The sequence below is a fragment of the Neovison vison genome, chromosome 8, assembly GCF_020171115.1.
Source record: "Neovison vison isolate M4711 chromosome 8, ASM_NN_V1, whole genome shotgun sequence".
Classification (NCBI taxonomy): Eukaryota; Metazoa; Chordata; class Mammalia; order Carnivora; family Mustelidae; genus Neogale; species Neogale vison.
The window spans coordinates 69984575-70012393 of NC_058098.1; the positions used below are offsets into that span (position 1 = coordinate 69984575).

The 27819-nt window shown below is 49.0% G+C and overlaps 1 protein-coding gene across 3 annotated transcripts; it reads left to right on the forward strand.

The window, feature by feature from the left end:
* Window positions 1–126: 126 nt before the first annotated feature.
* CNGA3 (cyclic nucleotide gated channel subunit alpha 3) lies at window positions 127–27806 on the forward strand. 3 transcript variants are annotated; one of them, XM_044262441.1, is made up of 8 exons: window positions 127–212; window positions 8077–8190; window positions 10452–10631; window positions 13809–13859; window positions 20078–20146; window positions 21440–21547; window positions 23266–23372; window positions 26395–27806. In XM_044262441.1, the coding sequence occupies exons 1-8, from the start codon at window positions 127–129 to the stop codon at window positions 27804–27806; spliced, it is 2127 nt and encodes a 708-aa protein (XP_044118376.1). The 3 variants fall into 3 exon arrangements, with proteins under 3 accessions (XP_044118376.1, XP_044118377.1, XP_044118378.1); XM_044262442.1 differs by lacking the exons at window positions 13809–13859; window positions 20078–20146 and adding an exon at window positions 12863–12878 and having other exon boundaries at window positions 21447–21547; XM_044262443.1 differs by lacking the exons at window positions 13809–13859; window positions 20078–20146.
* Window positions 27807–27819: the final 13 nt, after the last annotated feature.

Genomic DNA, 27819 nt, shown 5'->3' on the forward strand with positions numbered 1-27819 from the left:
CCAGGGCTTGTCCTGGGAAATAGCCCTTACCTACAATGAGCTGGGTTTGCAGCTCATTCCCTGCCCTGATGTGATCTGCTGTGTATTCATGTTTCAGTAACCACCTGAACGTGACTAAGCAAGAAGATGGCCAAGATTAACACCCAATTCTCCCACCCTGCGGTAAGGACCACAGACAGAGATCTCAACCATGTTGAAAATGGCTTCAGCAGGTAAGATGGGCTTTCCATTGCATGCCCACAAAATGAGTTGTTCCCATAGCTGATCTAGACTGTGGGGTAAAGAATGCCTTAGCCTGTAGCAAACAGCAGGTTGAAGGGTGCGGGCTATTCACAGTGCTCCTTCTGACTTCACTTACTTCATCTCACCTAAGCCTCACAACCCATTGAAGTGTTTTTATTCTCATTTTAGAGAGGTAGAAAATGAGGCTCAAAAGATTATGTAACTTCTAAAAGGTAACAAACTGAAGATTCAAATGGAGCAAATTAACTTTTATTATAAAAATTCTCCAAACTGGCATACTTTCCCATATATACTTCAGACATTTATTGGACTCTGTGCACCAGTCATTGTCCTGGGCACTAGGGATGAGTATGAATCAGATGCCCTGTCCCTCGCCTTCAGTGGAAGGGCAGTATTCATGCTATGCTCATGGTCTGCAGGGAGTGGGCTGTGCCTTACCAGTAAAGCCATTAGCCCCATCAATGACATCCCCACAGAGGCAGCCATAAGGAAATCTTGGCCTTGAGTTCTACTTCTAGCCCTCTTCGTGGCTTACTAGTAGACTGGGGAAAACCCACTTAATTTCTCCATTCCTCAGTTTCTTCAACTGCAAAATGGAGCAGCATCTTTTCCAAGCTCCTGGCACAAGGGTGAGGAAGTGGGAGTGTACCTATTTGGTGCAAATGGACTTACATTTTTATGTTTCTTAAATTCTCAATGAGTTGATTGAATTGAACCATGAGAAACTTTATTTCCAAAATTTGTGTTATTGTTGTCCTATATATATAACACTGAAAACTTCTCCCTCCCATGAGAACTACATATTATCCAATGACCATAAACTGCAAAGACAGCCCATCAGTATTCACATCCTTGGTGCTGGGCCTTCCTCCACCGTTTCTCCTCTGTTACTAATGTATATCACTTCTTGCAGATGCACATTTGGTTTTTTCTGTGTAGATTCTTGGTCCTACTCCTTAGTAACTCTGCTCATGAGTGATGGATAATAATTTCCAAAGAGATTGAGTCCCTGTCACTACGAATTCATGTAGTCCTAGAACCCCACCTTTGGGGATTCCGGCAAAGGGAGGAATGTCTCAGAGCATCCCAACAGCTACTAATTGCCTCCTAGCAATTTAGCATAGCGTTGGAGCCCCAGGGATTTTTTTATATGACTCAGAGCCATCAGAAGTTCTCATTCTGGATAAGGAAGATGTGGTCCATATACACTATGGAGTATTATGCCTCCATCAGAAAGGATGAATACCCAACTTTTGTAGCAGCATGGATGGCACTGGAAGAGATTATGCTGAATGAAATAAGTCAAGCAGAGAGAGTCAATTATCATATGGTTTCACTTATTTGTGGAGCATAACAAATAACATGGAAGACATGGGGAGATGGAGAGGAGAAGGGAGTTGAGGGAAACTGAAAGGGGAGGTGAACCATGAGAGACTATGGACTCTGAAAAACAACCTGAGTGTTTTGAAGGGGCAGAGGGTGGGAGATTGGGGGAGCCAGGTGGTGGGTATTAAGGAGCGCACGCATTGCATGGAGCACTGGGTGTGGTGCAAAAACAATGAATACTGTTACACTGAAAAGAAATTAAAAAAAATAAAATTTAATTTAAAAAAAAGTTCTCATTCTGCTCAAATTTCTCCTTCCTAACTGGCATACTGTCAATACCAGTGTCTCACCACTGGAGACTTACTCCTTTAGGTTAAGTCATTGCCCCTAATTTAAAAGAAAAAAAAGAACACTCTTAGGACAGATATCTGCTATTAAAACTTTGGTATGCATGAATAGCTTCTTTTTCACATCTGTGCTAATTAACCTCTTGGGGCTGGGTGTTCAAAGATGACTGGTGTGGAGGGGAGAACAGGTCCAAGCATGGGGCACAGCAGTAAAGTGAAGCTCCTTGGGCAGCACTGGGTTCCTGGGACCTTGGGCCCAATGGAAGAAGGACAGAAACCGTTAAGGTCAAGAAGAATTTGAAGCAGAATGGACCTCTCCCCCATTGCTCCCTTTGTCTTGTGGGGGACATCATCAGATCATCTCATGGACCTTCTAGGCTCCCTGGGGCTGAGAACAACAGGGTCTTCATCTGGCTTTTTATGGTTAGATACTCAAGAATAAGCAGGCCCAGTTAACAGGCTGGGGCTCCTGCCCAGAATACCTGCTTGACCAGACACTGCCATGGTCCACCTCTGCCTGATTTGTCCTGGCTCTGCCTCAGCCAGTGGCCTACAAGCCCAGCTGGAGGCATGGGCTGTTCAGGAGAGCTCAATGTGTGTCCTGGAAGATGAGCCTTCGCAAAATAAATTGCTAGCTCGATTTAAGCCACATGGACCCCAGCGATGGGCCTCTGGGGGCTCATGCTGGGTTTGTGCACACTCAGGCTGGGTCAGCCACACAGTCAGGAGCTCTGAATTGATGTCCTTCAAAAATGCTATTTACCCTCTTCATGGATGGGGGAAAAGTCCTTCATTCTCCCTCCTATCTCCCATTCTGTGACCAGTGTGATGACTTAACAGGCTCAGGGTCAGGCTGGCTGAGTTTGAATATTGGCTCTGCAACTGAGCAGCTCTGAAAAGTGGTACACCTTCTCCAGACTGCACTTTCCTCACCTGCTTACTGGACTAGTACTGACCTCTCAGGGCTGTAGTGAGGTTAGAACAGGTCAGTGCTCTCAGCACAGTCCCTCCTGTGTAAAAAATGTTCAGTCAGTGCTGTCAGTCTTGGAAATGAGTCCCCCTCCTGTGGGCCTTCCCTGGTATTCCAAGCTGGAAGCCATCTTCTCCTCTGACCTCAGACAGCTCCAGCTGTCCTGACATCTGGATCTGGCCATTTCCTGCCTGTGACCAAGTCATGCTTCCTCAGGCTAACCACTAGTCTGGTCTCACTGAGGCTCACTTGGGGCCTTGCCCAACCACTCCTGTGGTAAAAGCTTGTTGACAGATTAATACAGAATCGCATGGAGACAGTATGGAGATTTTAAAAGGAGAGAGAAAAATAACGCTTCCTTCATGAGGCAGATGTTTGCTTTATCTCATGGAGGCAGGACTGAGTTAACAGATGGAAGTTTCTAGAATGGGTTCCTTGGCGTTACCAAGGATTGAGCATGTGTGCTCAGGCTGGAGGGTGGAACAGCCTTGGGCCAGAGGCTGGGTCCAGGCCCCTCCTCTGCTTCCCAGCACAGCCTATCATGTCTAAATACAGACTAGTTTTCCCTGTAAGAGTCATTTGAAGAGGGACTCTGGCATGTAAACGTAAAAATATTAAAGTTTCAAATCACTATTTTAGGGGAGGAAATGGTATTTGAACAAACCATAGATCCTTGCTTTAAAATTCAAACTGTTTTAGGAGCACCTGGAGGGCTCAGTTGGTAGAACGCATGATTCTTGACCTCAGGGTCATGAGTTCGAGCCCCAGGTTGGGTGTAGAGATTACTTAAAGAAATAAACTTTTAAAAAATAATTTTAAAAAATCAAATCCTTTTAGAAAGCTTTTGGGAGATGTAATTGTGTTTTTCCTTAAATACTAATCATTCTCTGTTCTCAGTGATATCAAGAAACTGTGCTGGGAACCTGTGTGTCACTGTGACCCTTTGCCCAATGCCCCCAGGAGGGAGGAGCTATTATGTCCCCATTCCCTGAAACATCCTTGTCCCCAAATCTTTCACCAAACTGGAGAGCCAGGTTTCTGTTTCTTTCTTTTTTTTTTTTTTTTAATTATTAGGATCACTTTCCTAGTGACAAACCATAAGGAAGGATGAAAACGTTTCATTTGAACAACAAAGTCAAAACACTGAAAATACCAGAAATAAAAATGTCTTGAATTTTCCTTTTCTATTTAGATCTGTTTAGTTGACTTGATTATTTAAGAGAAGTCTGGCATATTTGAAAAGATAATGCAGTAGGGAAAGACTTCAGAATCTGCAACAGAGAATTACCATGAGGACCAAGGGTACCTCAAATCTCAAATCTATCTCCTGGTGTAGCTATTTTAGACGAGCTTTGGGGCATAGGGGTTTGTGTCCTACCGAAGAGAAGCCTTTTTTGTGCTGCTCTCTGAGCAGAGCCCAAAGCAATTATCACCAAAGAACACCATTTTCAGGCTGCTTCCCCAGGACCAAAGACAAAAATGCACTCACTTCAATTCCCTGGTCACAAGTGGCCAATGGCAGTGCATGTGGGTCATTGCAGTTCCTCAGGGCTGGAGAGGAGGAAAAGAAAAACAAAGTATCATCTTCACCAGGTGCTCCACCAAGTACAAAAGCTGATAACATGCTGTAGCTCTGATGAGCATCCCCATCTTCTCCCAGTGACAAGGGAAACATTTACCTCACAGACAGGACGTTCCTCTTTGTACGAAAACTTAGAAGATGAACATCACAAGTTGAAAATTACCTTCTCTTTCAAAACAGTCCCATCATTGTGTTTTGCTGGCTGCTCTTGTTCTCACTAATCGCCAACTTCCCAGAGATCCTTCCTGCGAAGTCATCATCGCTGTCATTGCTGCCTACAGTCGACATCCACAAATGGGAGGGTAGCTTCTGGATTGTCCTGGGACAAGGCCCCATCAAGTCCCTTGCCCGAGACCCTTCCGCCAGCTCTGGCAGGATGGGGCCTGGCCCCCGGCTTCTCCTGCTTCTGTATATCTCTGGGAGGTTCTGGATCCCCATTCATCCATTGGTTGCCTTTTTCTCAGTACCTGTGTGTCCTCAGGGACTCAAAGTGTCACCTCAGACATCTGGCTCTTCTCTCTTCCCATCTCCTCTTCCATTTGCTTGGTAAAATCAGTTTCTCTGAGGAATAACTAAGTGGGTTGACTATTTAAATAACCCCATGCATTGAACGAGGGTGGAGACTCAGGAGCCATAAGACATCAGAGAATTTCAAGCATCAAAAAACAAGTGGGGAGACATGTCAAGAAGAAAAGACCCCTTTGGGTCCCTTGAACTTACTTCCTAGAAGGCTTTCCCTACTCTTCATGGTGAAATGTGCCTTTTCTGGACTTGCTGTTTGAACAATACTTAAGTCGATACAAAATCACCAATTTTTCATTTAGTTCCTTTTTGAAGACTACGAAACGAGGGTAAGTGAGCTGCCCAGAGAACACCTAGCTAATAGGCCTGCCAGCTCCCCACTCTGCCACCACCCTTCAAGCAAGTGTCCTAGATCCAGCCCCAACATGGGAGCCCTCACTGCTGCCAAGAACAGGCCTGGTTTGGAATCTGGGGTGGGTTTTGCCCTCCTCACATCCTCATCAGCTCTGATGTCATTGATTCCTTTGCTACTAATGCAAATAAATCTGTTTTCAGGATGTACCCTCACGTAATTAACAGAAAGCAGGCTGGGCAGAAATGCTGGGCCGACTCCTTGGTGCCCAGAGCTCTCTGAGGAGCTGCTGGTGGGGACAGAACACCTTCACCCTTGGGATTGCCTCCGGATTTTCCAGGCACACATACAGGGACAGAGCTGCAGCCCAAGCTGTCGGTTGCTGTACACCTAACCCCACCATGTGGCAGCAGCTAGGGAGGGACTAGAGATATGGACTCACTCACTCGTCCCACTCTCCCTCCTCCAGGGACTGCCCCGGGTGCCTTGGAATGTGCATTTCACCTTTGTAGTATGCAGATTATTAGAAGGGCAAGGGGATCAGAGCTTCCTAACTAGAGCAAGACCTCTGGCAGGGTTTCCCCTGCCAGATGAAGTAGCCTGCCTCTGTGTGGTTCCAGCACGCACACACACACACACACACACACACACAAGGACAAAAAAATATGAGTGGTCTTTTAGGGATAGGGAGAGAAAATTCAATTAGATAGTTTTGAAAATAAAGAGCCATGCCTCATTGTATAACCTGGTGGACGAGAGCCATGCCTCTAGTGGTATGCCACAGGGCTCAGTCCTGCTTTAATCGGTGTCATATGTGAAAATACAGAGAGTAGCTTCATAAGAGTGGATGAAAGCAGGCTTTAACATAGGATGGAATGACATTCAAACCTGGGCTTTGCTACTTGACCATATGATCTTGGGGAAGTTATTTAACCTAACCTCTCGGAACCTCAGTTTTCTCTCTTATTGGGTGGTTATGTGGATTAAATGGTAAGATCTATGTGTCTGGCATACAGTAAACAGTCAGTAAGTGGCCTATGGTTTGTGTATTGCATGTGAGTGAGATGAGTTGGGAGGAAAGGCTACACGGAGCCCAAGGGTCCCAAAATATCGAGTGGCTCAGATCAATGGAACTGTCCAGAACTTACTTCCAACAAGTCAATTGTACATGCACAAGATAGGACCTTCTGGCTTAGCAGCAGCCCATATTATGGGACTTTGGGTTTTGGCTGATGGTAGTTGCCCATGGGGACACCAAAAGCACACAAACTCACAAACCTGCAATGACCTCTGGCTTGGGGTCCAGTAACAGCACAATGGGCTTTGTCTCCATGCCCAGGAAGGCAGGAATGCAGGAACCTGCTCACAGGAGCATGACCATGACTGGGAAGAGCCTTGAACCTGATGAGGCATGGCTGGGTGAGCGGGAGGTTCCAGCCTGCAAAAACAGATGTGGCACAGGTGTGAGAGCTGTCCCTTCATGTCCCATCTCCATGAAGGTAGCCGTGGAGAAGATGAAGTAGCCTGCCTCTGTGTGGTTCCAGCACACACACACACACACACACACACACACACACGTAGCCTTGGTCTGAGGAAGCTGAGGGAGGGAAGAACACGCTACAAAGATGGCCAGGCTGGGCCACGGGACAGAAGGGAGCGCCCTGCAGCTGGAGATGGTGGGGGTATTGTAGAAAGAGGAGTCAGCAGATTGGAGGCTGGGATTCAGGACTCTGCCTTCTAATTCCTCACCAAGGAGAAATAGAGAGCTTCTTCCTGACATTAATTATTGCTTACTTCGTCAACTGTGTTGCCACCTTGTTAAGAAGGCTGATTAGGTTGGAATAGGTCACGTGATGGAATTAATTTGTTCTGCCTGGGCTCTCCAAGACTCATAGAATGAAGTGTAAATCCCTAGGGGCCAATGCCTGGATGGCTTTTAATCAAGCTGATCAAATTTTCAGCCCTAGGAGATTTTAAAAGACAGGGAACGAAAGGAAAATATGCCCAAACACATTGGTCTTATTCTGGGCAGTTCAACAAACACCGGGGCTCTGCTGTGGGCTCGTGTCCTATTTGTGCTCACGCTTTTTGCCCCAAATTGGGCAGGTGAGGTCACTTGCACAGTCCCCCACTGCAGGGGACAGAGGTTAGGGTTTGACAAAAGGGCACAGTGGAAATGTATCTTCATGCAAAAGCACTGTTACAAATGTGCATGGAGGCCCATGCCATTTCCATTCAATATTCCAGGACACCCCTCTTAACCAAATACCGAAAGCACTCCTGGGAAGGCTGCCGGCTGAGCACTAAGTACATGCATGCCCAGGGAGTATTGTGACATACACAGTCTGGCCTTAGCAGATAGGATTTCAGGATTCTTGCTCTGGAATCACTGTGTAGAGACAGCTGCTGTGGCTCCCGATGGCGGGCCCCGGCCCTGGGACACACCCACCCGGCGCACGGATGAGGATCATGTGCTGCCGTCCTGCCCCCTTAAGTCCACGGGCTGTGGCTGGACAAGCTGCCTTCTGGGGTCAGGCTTTCTGTAAAGGAAAGGCCACATCTATCCTAAAAGCTGGGATCTGCTGGATCCTGCTGGAGCATGGACTGACAGAGTGAAGACCGGGGCCAGTGGCTTTCCTCATTAAGCAGGACATCTGGCCAGCTCATCCCTGAGTGTGTCCAGGAGGGGATGAGCTTGAAATCAATTTAGCCTGCTGCATATTTGATTTCGTAGGGTCCACTTGCCGAGCGAGGAGACTTCGTCAGAACTGCAGCAGGAGATCGCCATGGAGACCAGAGGACTGGCGGAGTCTAGGCGAAGCTCCTACGCCAGCCAGGGGCCCGCCAGGTAACTGACCAGGCTCAGCGCTCACCTGGGGAAGAGGGAGACTGAGGCAGGAAGAATGTAGATGAGTTTCAGGAAGAAGTGGGGTCTGGAGGTGGGGGGCGGTGGTGGAGGTGGAGCTGAAGATTTGGAGAAGAAAAAGGGACAGAAGAGCAGTCAGAAGTCTACCCCTGAGGAATATCCTCTCAGGTCAAGCGTTCTGAGCTGAGAAAAATGTAAGAAAAACTGCTGCTGTCTGAAATTGCTTTCATATAAAGTGATATTGAGGTACTTGCTCAAGTCTGGAAGAATTTAGAAAAAAGCCAACCAGGAGGGGTTCTGAGAAGAATTGAGAAACTAGACCAGCCAGCTGCAGGAGAGCCCTCGTGGACCTCAGTGGTGCGCAGATGGCCCTGGGGGCCACTGTCTGAGAGACCCTCTGGCCGGCCCTCTTGGGTGCCTGTCTAGACTTCTGGCTCACGTCCTTGTGAAAGGATTAGAAAGATGGTCCCGGCTCTGAGCCGATGACATCTGCACTCGGGCTTCGAGAGCTGCGCCACCTCGAAGAAGTCATCCTACCTTTCCAGATCTCATCTGGACAACTGATCTCATGCATCAAACAACGTGAGGCCTGCATCAGAGCCAAGTGCTCACTCACAACAGGTGCTCCACAAACGTGGGGATTATTTCTTTCCACCAATTTTTTTTTAACCAATGCTGTAGTTTTACATAGTCATGTGTTCTACAGTTTTTGCTTAAGATTATTGCAAAAATTAATTCCTCTAGTTATTCTTCATATATTTAATTGTGGAGGAACGTTTCTTTCACTAGCCCCTTGTGGCTGGGCATTTCCACAATTTCTGGTGTTTTCGTCTTACTAATGAAATGCTGTCTGAAGGCTCACTGACTGCAAGGACACCTTCACACCAGTTGATATTGAAAGGCCTGAGGGAGGGCAGAGGCAGGAGGCTGGTGTAAGCTCAGACCAACCACCTCATGGAAGGGGAGCCAATGGGGGCTCATGAGAGGGGAGTTGGGGGCGGGGGTGTGGCACCTGTCCTTTCCCTTTCATTTTCTCCTGGAGTGTCATGATCTTTGTGATTTTTTTTTTTTTTCCTGCATGTCTCCTCTGTTTCTGGCTTTCTCTGTTCACACATCAGCAGGCATAGGCTGAAAATGGCTTTTTCTATACAATCCTGAGCTCAAACACCCAACCCCAACTTGGAGTGGTTTTTAGTTCAGAGGATTGAGTGACTTTCTGTGGGTGTCTTGTCCATTCCTGCACCTGTCGGCTGAAACTGGAGTGGGGAGAATGATCTTGATTCCAGCCCCTCAGCAGAGGGAGGATGGGGGCGGGAGGAGTGTCCAGAGCAGTGAGGCTGGGCTGGGCTGGACAGGTATCTCCACGTCTGTCTGCAGCAGCAGCTGTCAACATCTCTGGGTATGGACTGTCTTCTTGCTCTAACTCATTCTCCTAGGCAGAGTTCCCAAGTGTGTGATTAGGGTGAAGGCATGCAACAGCTCATGACCTCGTTCTAGGTTGCTCAGAACTCATTTGATTGAGAACACGGGTGCACCCATTGGTGCCAAGTCAGGGCAACCAGATACCAAGAAACAGAGGTCAGGCTCTCTTCTCATTCCCCTTTGGAAGAGACAGGGGAGACAACAGGCAGGGCTGAGGGAGAGCTTCTCATGGAAAGCTGAAGCTAAGATGGGCTCTGGGGACATGGGCTGACTGGTCTCAGGTGCTTGTGGTCCGGCAGGGCCTGGCTCTAGGAGACAGGTCAAGGCAACTTGCAAAGAAACCTATGCACAAGCCTGGGGAGGGAACAAGAGTCTGTATAACAAATAAGACAAGGGTTAGGGAAAGAATCTAAATTGGAGGTGAACATTTGTTCCTTGAAACCTTGTTCTGAATTTTATCACCATTTGCAGATTGGAGTCTTTTCTATTCCTATGCTTACCAGTCATAACAAAGAGCTCTACAAAAGAAATGATAAGCAGAAAGGCTTCTGATGCCCCATTTGAAGGATCCTGTCTTGGCAGAGCCCAAGTGTTAAAAGGACAAAGTTATAATGAAGACAATGCCCCTTTAGCTCTGTTCCAGACAGCAGGTGATGGAGGAGAAGGGACTAAGTCCCCAGGAGAGTGGAGATGCACACCTGAGAACAGGGCCCCCAGGACCCATGTCCTGCCAGTCATCCCTGCTTCCACCCTAGGCCAGGAAAAGAGGGGCTTTCCATCTCCTTCCTCTCTGCACTGGCTGCCTGTCCATGTCCTTCCAGGATGTCTCGCCTGATCATCTCATTGCGAGCATGGGCCACCAGACACGTACACCACGAGGCCCAGAGAACGGACTCATTCCTGGAGCATTTCCGCGGAGCTGAGCTAAAGGAGGTGTCCAGCCAAGAAAGCAATGCCCAGTCAAATACGGGCAGCCAGGAGCCACCAGACAGAGGGAGAGGGTAAGGAACCAAAGGGATGAGCCACCGGCACTACACAGGGGGGTGCAGAAAGCACCGCTTTGCTCCTGCCGCTACATCCACTATGTGGGGGGCCTGGAGCACCAGCCTCATGACCTGGACCTTGAAGATGGTGTCTGGGGTGGGGTAGTCCTGCATGCTCTAACAGTCACAGCCCTGAGTCCAAGAAGGACTGCAGGAGAGGAAACCCTCTCACCAGAATCCTCAGTGTCATTTGATCCTGCACTCCAGCGCGCCCTGGAGTCTGTGCTCTCAAACGCATCTGGGGATGCTGCGCCCCTCCACCTCTCTCCATCAAAGGACCCTCATTCTAGATTGCACTCTGACCCACCTTACTAAAAGCCAAGGACTTCAATCCATAAATCTTGGGAGTACCTAAATGGTACCCACAATTCTATGCTTAGGTTTACATAGTCTTCTGGGAGGAAAGTCTTGCAGGTTGGTCAGAATGTTCAAGAGGAGGCGTCCGTATCTCAGATCAGGATAAGAACCAGGGGGTGGGGAGTGTAGGTAGGGGTAGGGTGGGGCATAGGGAGAGAGTTTGCTTTTGGTAGGAGAAGGGTCTGCAGAGCAAAGGCTCTGAGCAACTTTGTGCATGGCCCACCGCCTGACTGGGGGCTGTGGTTGGTACTGATATTTGAGAGAAATCTGCAGGTTCTGACTTCACCCCCCACCCCCACACCCCCCCCACACAGCTGCTTCCTCCCTTCCTCTCTTGTTCTTGGGAAGTCTCCCCAGCCTGTGGTCAGCAGGGAGACCACTGGGCCACCACAGGTTGAATCCAGGGACACTGAGCAGCAGAAGGTCTCTTTAGGATGCTCTGGGCAAGTGGAGAAGAGGAGAGAAGAGGTAAGATATGGAGATGGAGGCTGACCACCTTGGAGCCTCTCAGACAGGAAGCCTCTTGCTCAGAATCTCCTTTCTGAAAAAGGGGCCTAGGAAGGTCTTTTGGCTGAATTCTCTAGGTAATGCCAAGATTTATAAGGTGCAAAGGTGAAAACAAGCACGGCTGTAGCAGAACAGATGGTCCCTATATAATTACTAGAGCAAATCCTGCGTGTTTTTGTGTCAAATGAGCTGAAGAAGGCTCAGGTGTGAGCAGCTCAAACAGGCATCCCAGGGTCCCTGGGGAGGGAAGGTCATGCAGCCTCAGAGGAAGCAAGATGGATCTTTCTGGTGCTTCTATTTTTCTTCCATGTTCGTATGCTTGTGTCATAGGTTTATTATAGATTATGCACTAGATTGCAAAATATACAAGCACATTGAAGAGGAAATGTGAGAGTTCAAGGAAATTTCTTGCTAGCAACCACTGTAGGACAGCCACCTTCAGTCTCCCTACCAGGAAGGGCATGAAAATTGCTGGCTGAGATACAAAGGCCTGGCATTCTCGGGCTCATGTTTTCACCTGGGTTTGGACCACAAACCCTTGGCTTTCTGGGCTTGGGAAGAGATGGTGGAGGGCCTGGGTGCTGGTGGGGAGGTGTGCCAGGCCATCCCAGGTACCCAGGGCCAGGCATCCTAGACCGAGAGGGAGCTCCGTGACAGTAAGGCCTACGTGCTCTTGGCTGCTGAACCAGAAAGAAAGGAGGGATGGCAGATAAGGAAGAAAAGAAAGCAAAGGAGGAGGAGGGGAGAGAGGTTTGCTACCGAGCTAGGCAGACTGGTTCAGTTCCTGGTGGGCAAGCAAAGACTTCCTTTGCTAACTTGATCAAATTGTCTTCTCGACAAGCTTAGCCTAATGAAGATGAACATTGGCCTCTTTGTCCCTTTCCCAATGTTACCAGATGAGCAAAGGGTTGGGCTAGGACCCTCTCAGAGCCAGGTCCCAACTGTGCCTCAGATGTCTGGTCACTCATCCAAGGATTCAGAGTAGGTAGGTACCTGCGATGGTGCGGAATGACGGCTGATCAATCAGGGAGGCTTCCTAGGGGGAGGAAGACTTTGGATTTTCCAGGCAAATCCCATTGGCAAAGCAGAAAGTATGCAAACACTGGTCTTGGTTATTCTGTTGGTTTGGCCTTAAGAGACCCCCAGACACAGAGATGTGGTGAACACGGGCCACTGCACTGCAGGGAGCTACACTTTCTTTTCCAATTTCACATGGGTTGCAAAATTCTTTGGGAGACTTTCTGATGATCAGAACCTCTCCCCAAACAAGCAGTTAGAGCCACATCCTGAACGGTGAGAGGGCGGAAGAATTGAGCAGGGGTGAGCAAAAGTACCAGAAAGGCATTTGGCTCTATGTTCAGTATCACAGAAGAGAAGAGGCTCCCTGACAGCCAGGCAGGAGTATCACCGGCCACGACGTTGGTCCTGGCCGTCCTCGGTGAATGGTCTACAGGGACGACAGACAGGCGGCTGTGAGGCCACGCTGGCTTTCTTAAACTAGCCGTGTCACAAACGTGTGTGTGAGCAATTGAGCTCTAAGAGATAATGCCTTTTCCTAGAGACCACCAGGAAGGACTGTGTGACTCAGCCTTAAATAAAAGTGCAGCTGGGTGCAAAACCCGCCTCTACTCTCTACCCATTTCTCATGTAGATCAGGACTGGCAGGCCCGGAAGTGTTAAGATTAATGTGCGGACAAGGGCCCAGGGCAGGATAGACTCAAAACTGGGACAGTTCCGCCCACGGTCTATTTTTTGCTCTGCAAGTCGGAAGCAGAGGCTGTGACTGCGTTTTCAAGGTGCAGGGCGGACGCCTTCTGAGCGCCCCGCCCGCGCAGATGAGTGAGCAGGTTGCTGCTGCCTGTGCATTCTGAAGGCGCTCAGCCCTCCTCACCTCAGCCCTCCTCACCTCACCAGGGCAGATGCCCCTCAGATTCATGTCTGGGTCTCCGGTGGCTCCTGGTACACTGCCTGGCATGGGGTTGTACTGAATGAAACTGAGGGGACGGCGAGGCCAGGTTTGGGTGGGACTCACAAAGCAACTCTCACTTATTCAGAAGACTCAGTTCAGCCAAAAGTTCATCCTTTCTTCCCATAAGGCTTTACTAGAGCCAACCAGTCACCAAAAATTTTTGTTCCGGGTGCTTCAAGCTGTGTGGAAAGAACCAAGGGACTGGGGATGCAGGTACTGGAATAACCACCCGGGGCGGATGGCCCCCAGCGGTTGGCGCTGAGCTCAGATTCCCATGCTGCATTCTCTTTACTTCCCTGCAGTGGCTGGCCCCTGGCCAGAAACAACACCAACACCTGCAACAACTCAGAGGAGTGAGTACCTCTGCTCCCCAGCAGAGCCCCTCGCCTTCCCTGGTCCCACCGGCCGCCTTCCTCCCAGTAGGTGCCCCAGCTCTGCCCCCCTGCTTAAATGCGTCCACTTCCCACCCTCCCAGAACACCACTAGACTAGAACCCTGTTCCTTTCATCCTGTGGACAAATGGGGAAGGGACCTGGTCCGTATGACTTCTTGGAGCAAGTCATGTTCTATCCTTTCCTTACTTTTCCTATCTATAATGAGGAGGGGTTGAATTGCATAAATGTTTTAAGCCTTGACATCCTCTCTCGCTACAGATTTGAGGGTACAGTCTCTGAATTCCTTTACAGAGCTGTGGATATCCTCCTTCATGATGAGAATGTGTTTTCCATTCTCCAACCTCAAGTTCCAGGGTGCCCCAGTAAAATGCTCTTGTCCTAAGGCTAATCTGGGCCGATTTGGAGGGTGTGATCAGGACAGTGGGAAAAGGAAATGTAAATAGTTCCAGAGGATAGCCTCTTGAAATGCTGACCTGCTGTAATTACTTTTTCTCACCAGATGCTGATTTGGCAGATCAGTTTGAGGTGTGATTCTGGCAAGTGCCCCTCAGGAATCCGGGGAGGGTGTGTGCGTGTGTGTGATCATACCTTCATGTTAGCGTGTGAGTGTGTGTGTGTGCACCATTCTCCAGCCTTCTTCCTGGAGTACCATGGGGATAGGCACTGGAGGAAGTCTCATTTGGAGTTTAGCGGGGGAAACCATCAATATCAGCAAGAAATCTGGATTTCCTGACTTCCATTTGAAAGAGAAATGTGTCAAGGCTTTTTTCTTATTTCCCTTTGTTCCTTGGATAGAAGTTTTTCCCATTTCCCTCCATGAAACCTAAATGCATTTTGTTTGCATAAATGTAGATATCCAATCCAGAGAATCAAATACAAGATAAATGAAATTATTTAATCTGCGAAACAGCAGCTATTTGATATGTGCTTGATCTAAAGCCAAACTTGATATTAAACACCCTGGAATCCCCAGTGTTGGGTCCTGCAGTTGGAGAAAGGCCCAGGGCTCTGGCAACCACCGACAGAGGTCCTGCGGTTCTCTAGCCTTCTCTGTTCTGGGGCTGGGATGTAGGCGAGGATGGAGGGAGATAGTGTTGGCTGAATCAGGCTCTTATAAATCTTTGGAGTTGGGTGCGAATCCTGGATCCACACAGCAGGCGGAGGACTAAAGGACAAAATTGGGGACTGTCCCAAAATGGGACCATCTGGGCACAGAGTTATGGAAATAATTCCTATGGACATCCTTCCCCATTCTTCCACCATGTTTCTAGCATTTTCACTTAGCCCCATGGGTCCTGAATCATTTTTCTCTCTCCTGGAGCAAACGGCTCCTAGCCCAAACTGGCGTTGTTTTGCGGCTCTGTATAGGGCAGTGCTGGGTGGGTTCAGGGATGTGGTTGGATGGCGCTGGGTCTTTCATAGGCCCACAGCAGGTTGATAAGCAGGGGAAAAGCCAAGTCCTATAACCTCCAGCCTTCTCATTCTCACCTGGTGGTAAACTCCGGCAGAGCTGAGCTGCCTGATAAGCTTGTGGGCAGCGCCCTCTGCTGGTTTCTTGGCATTAAGACGTCAGTGACCGTCCTTAACTCTTCTAACAAGTTAATAATTTTTTTTTAAGATTTTATTTATTTATTTGACAGAGAGAAGTCACAAGTAGATGGAGAGGCAGGCAGAGAGAGAGAGAGGGAAGCAGGCTCCCTGCTGAGCAGAGAGCCCGATGCGGGACTCGATCCCAGGACCCCGAGATCATGACCTGAGCTGAAGGCAGCGGCTTAACCTACTGAGCCACCCAAGTTAATAATTTTTTAATTTTTGTTCAATTTATCCATGTACTCACTTTCAAAAACTTGGAAAACACAGAAAAACACCCATGAGCGTACACCCTCCAAAAATATACTTCATTTTAGTAGTGGAATCCCATTATCAGAGATGGCCCCTCTTAACATGTTGGGAAATATCCCTCCAAGTTTTCTATATTTACTGAACAGATAGATAGATAGATAGGAATAAAGAATATGTTATATAAAATATGTAATGTATATACTTGTATATTCTATAATTATTATACAGAATATATAATTTTTATTAGAATTATACATAATTACATATATAGATACATATTGTGATCAATATATATCATCTCTCTAATATAATATTATCAATGTACATATATGCCAGTTAAGCTCATTTGTATCCCAATTCAGCCACAAAGAGCTTTGTGACCTTGGGCAAGTTACCTGACCTCTCTGTGCATCAGTTTCCTGACTTGTAAATTAGGGTTTGTATTAATGTCTTACTTACAGAGTTGTGAAGACTAAATATGTGAATCCATTTGCAGTGCTTAGGACAGTGCCTAGTACATAGTAAGTGCCCAATAAATACTGAGTAGCAAGGTAGGCAGAACAATTTCACCACCACCTCTCTAAAGATGGCTACATCCTAATCTCTGGAACCTGTGGAGAGATTACTTTATATGGCAAAGTGGACTTTGCAAGTGTGATTAAATTTGAAGACCTTGGAGATTATCCTGGATTATCAAGTGGGCCCAGTGTAATCACAGGAGTCCTAAAAAGCGGAAAGGGGGAAAGAGTGGGTCCACAAGATGAGATGGAAGGAGAAGGAAGAGGATTTTCAATGTGAGAAGGTAACTGCTGGCTTTGAAGAAGGAGAAAGGGGGACACAAGGCAAGGCATACAGCAGCCTCACAAAGCTGGCCAGCCCTCCGCTTTCAGCAGCAAGAACACAGGGACTTTGGTCCTACAGCTTTAAGAAACGGAACACTGCCAACAACCCTGGTGCGCAGGAAACAGATTCTGCCCCAGGGCCTCCAAAAAGAAGCGCAACTTGCCCGCCCCTTGAATTTTGTCCAGTCAGACTTACACCAGACTTCTGATCTACAGAATTATAAGATAACACATGTGGGTTGTTTTAAGCCTCTATGTTCGTGGTAATCTGTTATGGCAGCGATAGAAAACTAGTAAGGCAGCTTTTGATGACCAGGATGGGGCTACCGCTGAAGCAAATACTGAACAATGTGGGGGTGGCTTCTGAGCAGGCTCCAGAAGAATCCTGAGGAGCATAACTAAAAAAAAAAAAAAGTCTAAATTGCTTCGAATAAGTTGGTGGTAGAAATATGGATATTAAAGACTACCAGTGAGGGCTTGGAAGAAATGAGGAGCATTACAGAGAAAACCTAAATTGCCCAAGCACCTTGTTGTTTGGATGGTTATAAATGGACTATTAGGAGGGACCCAAGACTTTAAGGACACTGCTGGTGAGGACTTGCAAAAAAATGATCAGGTTTTTGGAAACAGGAGAAAGGGGACTCTTGCTTTATGGTGGCAGGAAGCGTAGTGCAATTATGTCCCACACCTGCAGGAAGGTGGAATGCAGAAATTACAGGCAATGAGCTTGAATGTTTAGCTGAGGGTATTTCCAACCAAGGGTGTTGAAGGTCCAGCCTGGTGACTTCTTGCTGCTTATGGTAAAACCCAAAAGGGAAGAGATACACTGAGGGAAGAATTGTAAACAAGAAGGAAATGGAACTTCATGATTTTGGAAATTCGCAGCCTACTCAAATACTAAAGATACCAAATTTTAAAAACTGTCAGGAAATTGTGCTTTGAGAAAAAGTTGAGGGTGTGGCTGAGCAGCCTTTTGCTATTACCTCAGAAAGATCAAAAGTACTGAGTAGTGAAAAAAGGATTCTCTGAAGAGATTAAGGGTGTGACTCACAGCTCCCCTCTGCCTGCACGCCCACAGAAGCCAAAAATAGAGAAGGGATCTCTCCGACAGATCTGTGGATGAGCCACTTGTCTAGTCCAGTGAATCCCTCTGATAAACATTACCTGAAATGTTCTGGAAGATTTCCTACCAGCGGAAAACACCGCCAGCTTAGACCAGAAGGGGCAGAAATGGAGGCAGACTGTGGGACCCCTAAATTCTAGATGCAGGAAACAGGTTGATTAGAATATTCAGCTACAATAGACAGGTGCTCCCTTTCAGGAGGAAGAAAGGATTGCTCGGAGGGCAGAGCCTTGAGCCCAGAGGGTAGAGGCTTGAAAACCATAGAGGATTATTCTCAGGCCTTGAGACAGAATGGCGGTGCCCCATTGGATTTTATCACTTGGGACCAGTAACTCTCTCGTCCTCTGGTCTTCTCCCTTTTTGAACTGGAGTATCTAGAACTGATATCCTATACCTGCCCTCCCACGGTATCTTTGGAGCAGATGGTTTGTTTTAGTCTCGCAGGTTCACAAGGAGAAGGGCTCACATCCAGAGTCGTGAGACTCTGGTTTAGATGATAAGATTTGGCACTTTTCAGCTGAGAAGACTTTTGGACTCTGAGTTGATACTACCATGGGGTGAAACTTGTTGGGGGGGTGTCTTGGAATGAGGGTGAATTCATTTAGCCCATGGGGTGGATATATATCTTTGGGGGCTGAGGAACAGACTGTGGTAGGGGGCATAATGGCTCCCCCAAAAGTGCAGAACTTAATCCTCACCTCCTGTGACTATGTTACCTCACACAGTAACACGGACTTTGCAGATGTAATTACATTTCAGGAGCCTGAGCTTATGCTGGATTATCAAGGTGGGTCCGGTCTAATAAAAAAACATCCTTAAAAGTAGAGAAGCTTCCCAGCTGCAGAGAACCAGAGAGATGGGCATCTCGAGAAGGTCTCCACCTGCTGTTGCTGGCTTTGAACACAGAAGAAGGGCGCCAGGTCGCAAGAGCCTCTAAACACTGAGGATGCCCTTGGCTTACAGCCAGCAGGAAAAAGAGGATCAAATTACAGCAAGGAAATTAAATTCCACCAACAATCCAAATAAGCGGGAAACAGAGTCTCTCCTAGAATCCTCAGAAAGGATCACAGCCCTGCCAACCCCGCAATTTCAGGACAGGGAGACCCAGACCAGACTTCCGGCCTACACATCTGAAGTGTGGATTGTTTTAAGCCAATAACCAGTGAGTTTGTTCTGGCAGTAATAGAAAGCTCCCACAGCTATTATTCTGTGCTGTTTTCACAGTCTGCTTTTAACTTGGCAAAATATTAGAAAGGTTTTTCCGTGTCGCCAATACTCTTCCATAACATCATTTTGAGGGGCCTCGTAGAGTTCCACTGTGGACGAATCTCCTCCTGTTGTAGGGTTAGATGGCTTGTGCTGCTCACTGTTAGAAACAGTGGTGGGCTATCTTCCCGTGCGCGTGTTTGCACGCGTCTTTGATTATTCCCTTTGATTATCCCCTGTGTAAAGTGTATTGGGCTTTTTCAGTGAGTGCTTATTTCTCAACCCTGGGCCTTCCTCCAGGATGTGGAATAGGGGGATCCGAAGGGTCTGTGGGTGATTCTGGTGGGTTCCCCAGAGGCGGACAGGTTCTTTTACCTTTCCGCTTGGTTTCTTCAATGGTTCCCTGGGCAGTAATGCCTGCCTTCCAGACCTGGTGTGACTATGAACGGACAACCTTTTTAACAGCGCTAAGGCATAAAGATATGCCATAAAGGAGAGGAAGCAGAGTAAAGCCATGTGTTCGGGAGACACCTGCCCTCACAGGACCTCGCTGCAGATGTGGACAGGTGCCTCACCATCTGCCACCATCTGGATAGGTGTCGGAACATGGTGGCCTTTGCCTCAGGCGACTCTAAGATTTGCCACTGCCTGTGCGTATTTTGCTTCCCTTTTCCTCCCTGGCTTCCTCATCAAGGACCAGGCTTTCATTTGATACACAGGTGGGTTTTGAGAACAGCGAACAAGCCATACGCCTCCCTTCAGGACGAAGAACCTTACATGTGACTTTGAAACTCTGGGGGACTTTTCCGCCCACCGTGTGTGGATGTGGGTTCCTTTCCTGTTACCTCAAAATGTCTCTGGTCTCAAGCTCTTTGTGACTTCCTAGGGACTCATGAAAGTCGGTCAGAACCTGTAGACCATTAGCCTAGAACTCTATGCATACTTTAACGTGTACATTGTATGCTTTAATGGGTTGGTTTACCTCCAACCTCAGGAATAGAAATAGCGATAAAATCAGTAACCTCGTTTCATCCCCGTGAGCCAGAAGTATCCATTTCCTACACCACACCCTCTCCTCCTTGTGACTGTTGCCCACCCTCTCCACTGTGGTAGTAGTGTCCTTGGCCTATGAACATTGCTCAATATCCCCCTGTATCATCCAGTGACAAGGCGAAAAAGGAGGAGAAGGAGAAAAAGGAAGAGAAAGAGAAAAACTCCACAAAACCAGAGGAGTAAGTACTGAGAAGACCTGCCTCCAGCGAGGGGGTGCAGAGATCAGGCCTGGGCCCCTCCCACCTCCCACCCGGGTCCTGGGAGTCTGAGAACCAGGTCTCCAGGCCCTGGTGTCGGCCCTGGAGAGGGGCTGCTTAGCGCTGCGGGAGCAGAGTTGGTCCCAGGTGGGGCTTGGGCTTCCTGAGATGGTGTGAAAGAAACTCTGCAGGGAGAGTCCTGCCCCAGCTCTGAGCGCCCAGAGGGGGATTATAGGTGGAGAGGACTGTCCGCAGCCTTGGGTAAGCAATCAGGGGCTGTCCCTGTGAGCCTGCCCCTGTGCACTACCACCCTACATTCTGTTCGTCTGTCTGTACAGTCGGGGTAAGCGGAGGCCTACTCCTGGACACTAGGAAATACTATATTCTCAAACTTCACTCCAACCCCAGCAGTGATGTGCATCAGGAACATTCCAAAGCCCTGTCAGTGAGCTGTTGATCTTGCACCTGGTGAGGCAAGGCAAAGAAAGAAAGGCATCCCGAGGTCTCCCCTGGGGCATGGGAGCAGCCCTGCAATCTGGGGCCAGCTTGTAGGTCATACGGGATGGGGGACAAGGCTCATGGACCCAAAGGAAAAGGAGAATCTCCAGGGCCACCTATAAACTCTAATCCTTAGAAAATCCTGAAAATAAAAACAGAAAGCACCCAACACTATTGTTTCCTTCAGTGTTGGTCCATATAACCTTGAGGATTCCCAGGTGAGTTGATTTTGATGGAGAGGCAGGATCCAAGCCCTTGGACATGAGTCTTTAGATCACCTGCACAAATTCATTTAGCTCCCAAATGCTATCCCAAGAGGAGCTACTTTGGAACCTCTGGGCAATGTCTAAATGCACATCTCCAGCCCTGGCCCTGGAAGGGTTCTGGGTGGGCCCTAGGAATCAGCATTTCCACAGAGCTCCCCCAAACGGTTCCAGCATTACCATGCTGTAATTGCTTCCCAACATCCTGAAAGACATAGGTGATACCGTGGGTACATGGGAGTGTCATCACCATCAGCTGTTTATTGTCATTTATTGTCAGCTGTGGCTTCCTGAGGAGCTGAGCTAGGAGGGAAGGACTTCCAGAGTCTGCCCTCTCCCAGCCTGCCCCCCCCATGCGGGGACACCCCCATGTGACCCCCTGATACTGACAGGACGTGTCCCTTGAGTTTAGCCTGCAGTTGCCCTATGGTCTGTAAGCTAAACAAGATTTCTAAGACTGTCCAGTGCTGCGATCTTTCAACACACTGCATTGTTTGTGTGTCGGTGTTTCCAGAAACAAGAAGGACAGCATAGTGGTGGATCCCTCCAGCAACATGTACTACAACTGGTTGACTATCATTGCCCTGCCTGTCTTCTACAACTGGTGTCTGCTGGTGTGCAGGTAGGCAGTGGGCAGGGTCTCCACACTAGGAGGGGAGAAGGGTGGAGGGGCCAGGAAAGGTGAGGGCAGTCAGGCCTCAAGAAAGAGCTCTGGGTCCCAGTCAGGGGGCTGGGTTTCCAGATCCCACACAGCCACCATCCAGCTGTGTGTCCCCACTTCTAAAAGAGGACCATCTTCAAGAGTTCTCTGAACCACTGGTGAGGACTTGTGCTGGCTATGGACAGCAAGGGTCCTGTCACCTTGGAATAGTCTTAATCCGGCTGTAGGAGGAAATTGCAGGGTCGAGTAGTTACTCTTCTGAGGGGAAGTGGGTGGAGATTGGGCATTCCTGAGCAGCCAACAGGATGGGGGATATTGGGGAGCTATACTCTTCTGAGGCCAAACAGGACCTTTGAGCATCCCTGAGCAAGCTGCAGGCCAGAGATGCAGGGCAGGCCGCTGCTCTCCGTGGACAGGCAGGGCCTTTGGGGCATTTCTGAGAGAGTCTGTAGGAGAGAGATGTAGGGATCCCTTGTCTCGCCTCTGATGGGGTTGGTGGGAGTCTGTGCGGCCCGAGGAAGGCACAGGGCAAGAATGCAGGGACAAGAGCCACGCTTCCTAAGTGCTGGGCTTTGGAGCCTTCCTGTGCAAGCCTGTGAGACAGGTGTGTGGGGGTGAGCAGCTGCCCTTCCACAGTGGCTGAGGCTTTGGGTGCTCTGGAGGTTGGGGGGAGGCTACTCTTCTGAGGGGGCAGGGGTTTGGCAAGGTTCTTGAGCAAGCAGTTGGAGGACAGAGGGGCAAGCCACTGCTCTTCCAGAAGTACACAGGAGACTTTGGAGCTTTTTCCAAGTAAGCTTCAGGGCAGGACAAGGGGTGAGTGACTACTCTCTGAGAGTAAGTGACAGGGTTCAGGACGAGGATGCAGGACAAGGATGTAGGTTGAGCTGCTCCTCTTTGGGAGGTGGATGGGGAGGTACAGGCAAGGCAGGGGAACTCTGGGGGCAATCCTGAGCAAATTGGCAAGACAGACAGCAGCTGTTTCTGTGGGGCTGGGGAGAAGACAAGCTACTCTCTGAGTGTAAGTGGGGGCTTTCGGGATTCTCTGAGCAAGGTGGGGGGATCTCCTGCTCTTCTGAGGAGAAGTGTGGGCGTGAGAAGGGGGAGAACTTGGGGCAGCTCGGATGTGGGCGAGCTGCTCCTATGCGAGCAGGGTGTCCTGGAGAAGCTGCGATTCTGAGGCAGCAGGGGGCTTGGGTTGCTGATCGAGCTGCAGGGTGGGGACACAGGCACCAGCTGCTGCTTTTTTGAGGTCAAGAGCATATTTGAGGGGTACTTTCTGTATGAGAAATAGTAAGCATACAGACCTAGAAAGCAGAACATATTTACTGGCTTGTTCAGCTGTGAATTTCTGAGAAATTCCTCTAGGTTGTTGGCATTTGACCCCAGAGGGGGCAGGTGATCCTTCTCTGCCCCCATCAGCGACTCCATCAGTGAGGCCTGGAAGAACTGCCCGCTCCTAGGATCCCAGAGCTCACTGTCAAGAGGCCACAGGGCTCTCTCTTTGGGGCAGCAAGCGGCTCAGAGCTGGGTCTCCTCGTCAGAGCCTGGGATGGTAACGCTGGGGAACAAACCCTGCCGGCAGGGCTGATACGAAGCTGAACACTGCCGTGCTCAGCCCAGAGCTGGTGCCTGCTTGGGACTGGCCCGGGACACGTGCACTCCTTCCCTCGCTTGCCTAGGGCCTGTTTCGACGAGCTGCAGTCCGAGCACGTGATGCTGTGGCTGGTCCTGGACTACTTGTCCGACGTCCTCTACGGCTTGGATATGCTGGTGCGAGCCCGGACAGGTGAGTGGGGCCAGGCCCAGGGACTTCTCTGGGGACTAGGCCACGGACCCACCTCATGCCTCAGGAGGGGGACCGTGGGGACTGGCTGCAGGTTCAGGAGATCCAGAGTGGTAGGCGTTACCTCCCCATGTCCATGAGAGCCCAGGCGGGTCTAGGGAAGCCCCAACAGTGAGGGTGTGGTACTGCCTTATGGTTCCCCCTACAGTGGCCTTTTAGCAGAGGTCAGGATACTGGGGTTCTGGTCCCTGCTGTCCCAATGACCTGTGGGGCCTTGAGCAAATCAAGTTGTCTCTCTGGGCCTCATTTGCATCACTTCTTGAAATAAGAAGGCCAAACTGTCATCTATCAAAGGACCCCTCTGGCAGCGACAGTTCAGTGTGGTCGGAAAAAGGAGGAAGAGCTCCCTCAATCTTGGAGCTCCTTTTCCCGGACAGCTGGAGGATCCAGGACAAGTTACGACGTGGTTTTAGATGTATGGAGGCATAAAATCAGAAGCAGGGCCCAGGTGCATGATGACTTCCCTCAGATCACCTCTGGTTTCAAGCGGCGGCTAAATTAACCCCCCATGTCTGAGGCTCCAAGCTATGTAGCCTTGGGGCACCTTTTTCTAATCTGCACAAAGATGTCCCATCAGCCGGCAGGGGCCTGGCTTGTCACTTTCAAGCTTTTTGAGCTGAAAACCATGCCATAGCTGTCGCTGTAAAGCACCACATCACAGCAGCAAGCCTCCATGTGGCTTCCCGGTGTAGAAAGCATTTCCAGCACCTCTCGGTTTCTCACGAGATCTGCATGAGATAGGAAGCACAGGCATGATTATCTCCATCTTCAGAAGCTGAGGCCCAGAGATGCTGAGTGACTGGCCCAAAGTCTGCAGTCACTACCCGGCAGGGCCAGACCAGCACGCCCTGCTCCCACTCAGGGCCCAGCATCATAATTTAGAAGACCTCTGGAGCGCTTGGGCAGCCCAGACGGTTAAGCATCTGACTCTTGATTTCGGCTCAGGTCGTGGTGTGGTCTCAGGGTCCTGGGATCGAGTTCTGCATCAGGCTCCTTGCTCTGCCTGCCGCTCCCCCTGCTTGTGCGTGCTCTCCCTCTCTTAAACAAATAAATAAGTCTTTAAGAAAAAAAAAGAAGAAGAAGAAGAAGAAAAAGAAGAAGAAGAAGAGGAAGAAGACCTCAGGTATGCAGCTTGAAGGCTGCATGAGTAACTTAGTCAGTCCCGGTGTTCTGCCACTTTGTGGTGACATAAGCCTACTGAGACATGAGAACTCCACTGGGGGGCCTGACTCATGGAGCCAGCTATCCCTGTTTCAACCAAGCTTCAGTCGGAGAAGATACCCCCACTTAGACAGGGATCCCACCCCTTTCTGTGCTTGGGTGCTATCGCTGGCAATCTAAGATTTAGCAGGAAGCCTTGTGGGGAAGGCAGTTTAGACAGAAACCAAGTGGCCATGGGTCATACTCAAAAGAGGAAAAAGTCTTCAGAATTGAGAGAGAATGTTATTAAGGAAATAGGGAGGAGCCCCATGGCATGGGAGTGCTGTGGAATGATCTAGGCACTCAATAAACACAAAGGTAACTAAAGAATGAAACAGGGAATTGGGGCCTGGGAGGCAGGGTGTCCCTACCACGTGATCACAAACTTGATGTTTGCTTTTCACAAAAGGGGTAGTCCGGCCTCTGTCTAGCCCTCAAATTGTGGCCCTGGATCAGCAGCAGCATCACCCAGACCTTGTTAGAAGTAGACCCCAGACCTATGGAACCAATGGTGGGGACAGCCCGGACTCTGGGTTTCACAGAACCCTCAGTATGAGTCTGATGCTTACCAAAATCTAAAAGACATTCTTCATATCTCTACTTTTGTGCATGTTTGAAAGAAAAGAAAAGAGAAGAAAAAGAAGACTGAAAGTCTCAGGTTACTTGACCGAGTTTAGCAGTAATAACACCTCCTGAGTCTTCCACGCCCAGCTCAGCTCCAAACCAGACCAGTCTGAATGCTGCAAAGGTTTTCAGAGCCATTGGGATGACAGTAAGGTGCAGCCCCAAAGGAGAGTTACTGCTTCCATAGGCAATTTTTTTTTTAAAGATTTTATTTATTTATTTGTCAGAGAGAGAGGAGCGAGAGTGAGCACAGGCAGACAGAGTGGCAGGCAGAGGCAGAGGGAGAAGCAGGCTCCCTGCCAAGCAAGGAGCCTGATGTGGGACTTGATCCCAGGACGCTGGGATCATGACCTGAACTGAAGGCAGCTGCTTAACCAACTGAGCCACCCAGGCGTCCCCATAGGCAATGTTTTTAAAAGGGAGGTCATGCCCCATTGGTGGCTGGTGAAGGCAGTTTGAAGGGCCATGTGCTTCCACAATTTTTATCATTAATATTTTCAAACAAATATAAAGTCAGAGACAGTAGTATTACAAATCCCCATGTACCTTCACCCAGCTTCAGCAGTTACCAACATTTTGCTAATGTTTCATCTCTCCCTATCCATGCCCTTTTCTTGGTTGGAGTAGTTTAAAGCCAATCTCAGACAGCGACCACTTTAATATGTATTTCTAACTTTAAAGGATGCATTTTAAAAATATAATGTCCAGGGTCTCCTGGCTGGCTCACTCAGAAGAACGTGAGGCTCTTGACCTTGGAGTCGTGGGTTTAAGCCCCACATTGGGTGTAGAGATTATGTAAACAAATGTAAATATATATATTTAACACATCCGTTTATCTTTTAAAAATTTAATAATCATTCCTTGGTATCTTCAAACAGCAGTCCCCATTCACATTTACCCAATTAATCTACATTTTTAATTGAATAAGACAGGTTGGAACATCCTAGATGAGAAAATATCAGAGTGCATTTTCATAGTAAGAGGTAAATGTGGCTTTTGAAATTGTTTCTGTCATGTATGTATAACTATGTCTTCTTTAGTTACAGTGCAAAATATTTTTCTGCGGGCCATGGTCTCACACACACACACACACAAAAGGCAGCCACTTTAATGCCCAAGTGACCTCCATCTTTTTCCTCAGGCTTCCTTGAACAAGGCTTGATGGTCAAGGATGCCCCGAGACTGTGGAAGCATTACACAAAGACTGTGCACTTCAAACTGGACATATTATCCCTGGTCCCCACAGACCTGGCTTATTTTAAGTTGGGCATAAACTATCCAGAACTGAGGTTCAACCGCCTCCTGAAGTTTGCCCGGCTCTTTGAGTTCTTCGACCGCACAGAGACGAGGACCAACTACCCCAATTTGTTCAGGATCGGGAACTTGGTCTTGTACATCCTTGTCATCATCCATTGGAATGCCTGCATCTACTTTGCTATTTCCAAGTTCATTGGTTTTGGGACAGATTCCTGGGTCTATCCAAACATCTCAAACCCAGAGTATGGACGCCTCTCCAGGAAGTACATCTACAGTCTCTATTGGTCCACCTTGACCCTGACCACCATCGGGGAGACCCCACCCCCTGTGAAAGACGAGGAGTATCTGTTTGTTGTCATAGACTTCCTGGTGGGCGTCTTGATTTTTGCCACCATTGTTGGCAATGTGGGCTCCATGATCTCGAACATGAATGCTTCACGGGCTGAATTCCAGGCCAAGATTGACTCTATCAAGCAGTATATGCAATTCCGCAAGGTGACCAAGGACTTGGAGACTCGGGTGATCCGGTGGTTTGACTACCTGTGGGCCAACAAGAAGACAGTGGATGAGAAGGAGGTGCTCAAGAGTCTCCCAGACAAACTGAAGGCTGAGATTGCCATCAACGTGCACCTGGACACTCTGAAGAAGGTCCGCATCTTCCAAGACTGTGAGGCAGGGCTGCTGGTAGAACTCGTGCTCAAGCTGCGGCCTGCAGTGTTCAGCCCAGGGGATTACATCTGTAAGAAGGGGGACATTGGGAGGGAGATGTACATCATCAAGGAGGGCAAGCTGGCTGTGGTGGCTGATGACGGGATCACCCAGTTCGTGGTCCTTAGTGATGGGAGTTACTTTGGGGAGATCAGCATCTTGAACATCAAGGGGAGCAAGTCAGGGAACCGCAGGACAGCCAATATCAGGAGCATCGGCTACTCGGACCTGTTCTGCCTTTCCAAGGATGATCTGATGGAGGCTCTCACCGAATACCCAGAGGCCAAGAAGGCCCTGGAGGAGAAGGGACGGCAGATCCTGATGAAGGACAACCTGATTGATGAGGACGTGGCCAGGGCTGGGGCAGACCCCAAGGATATTGAGGAGAAGGTAGAGCACCTGGAGTCCTCCCTAGATACCCTGCAGACCAGGTTTGCACGGCTCCTGGCCGAGTACAACGCCACCCAGATGAAAGTGAAACAACGTCTCACTCACCTGGAAAGCCAGGTGAAGATCGGCACGAGTGACCCTCTGGCTGATGGGGCCACTCCTGGGGAGGCTGAGAAAACAGAGACCAAACAACAGTGAAAGGCAGAGGTCC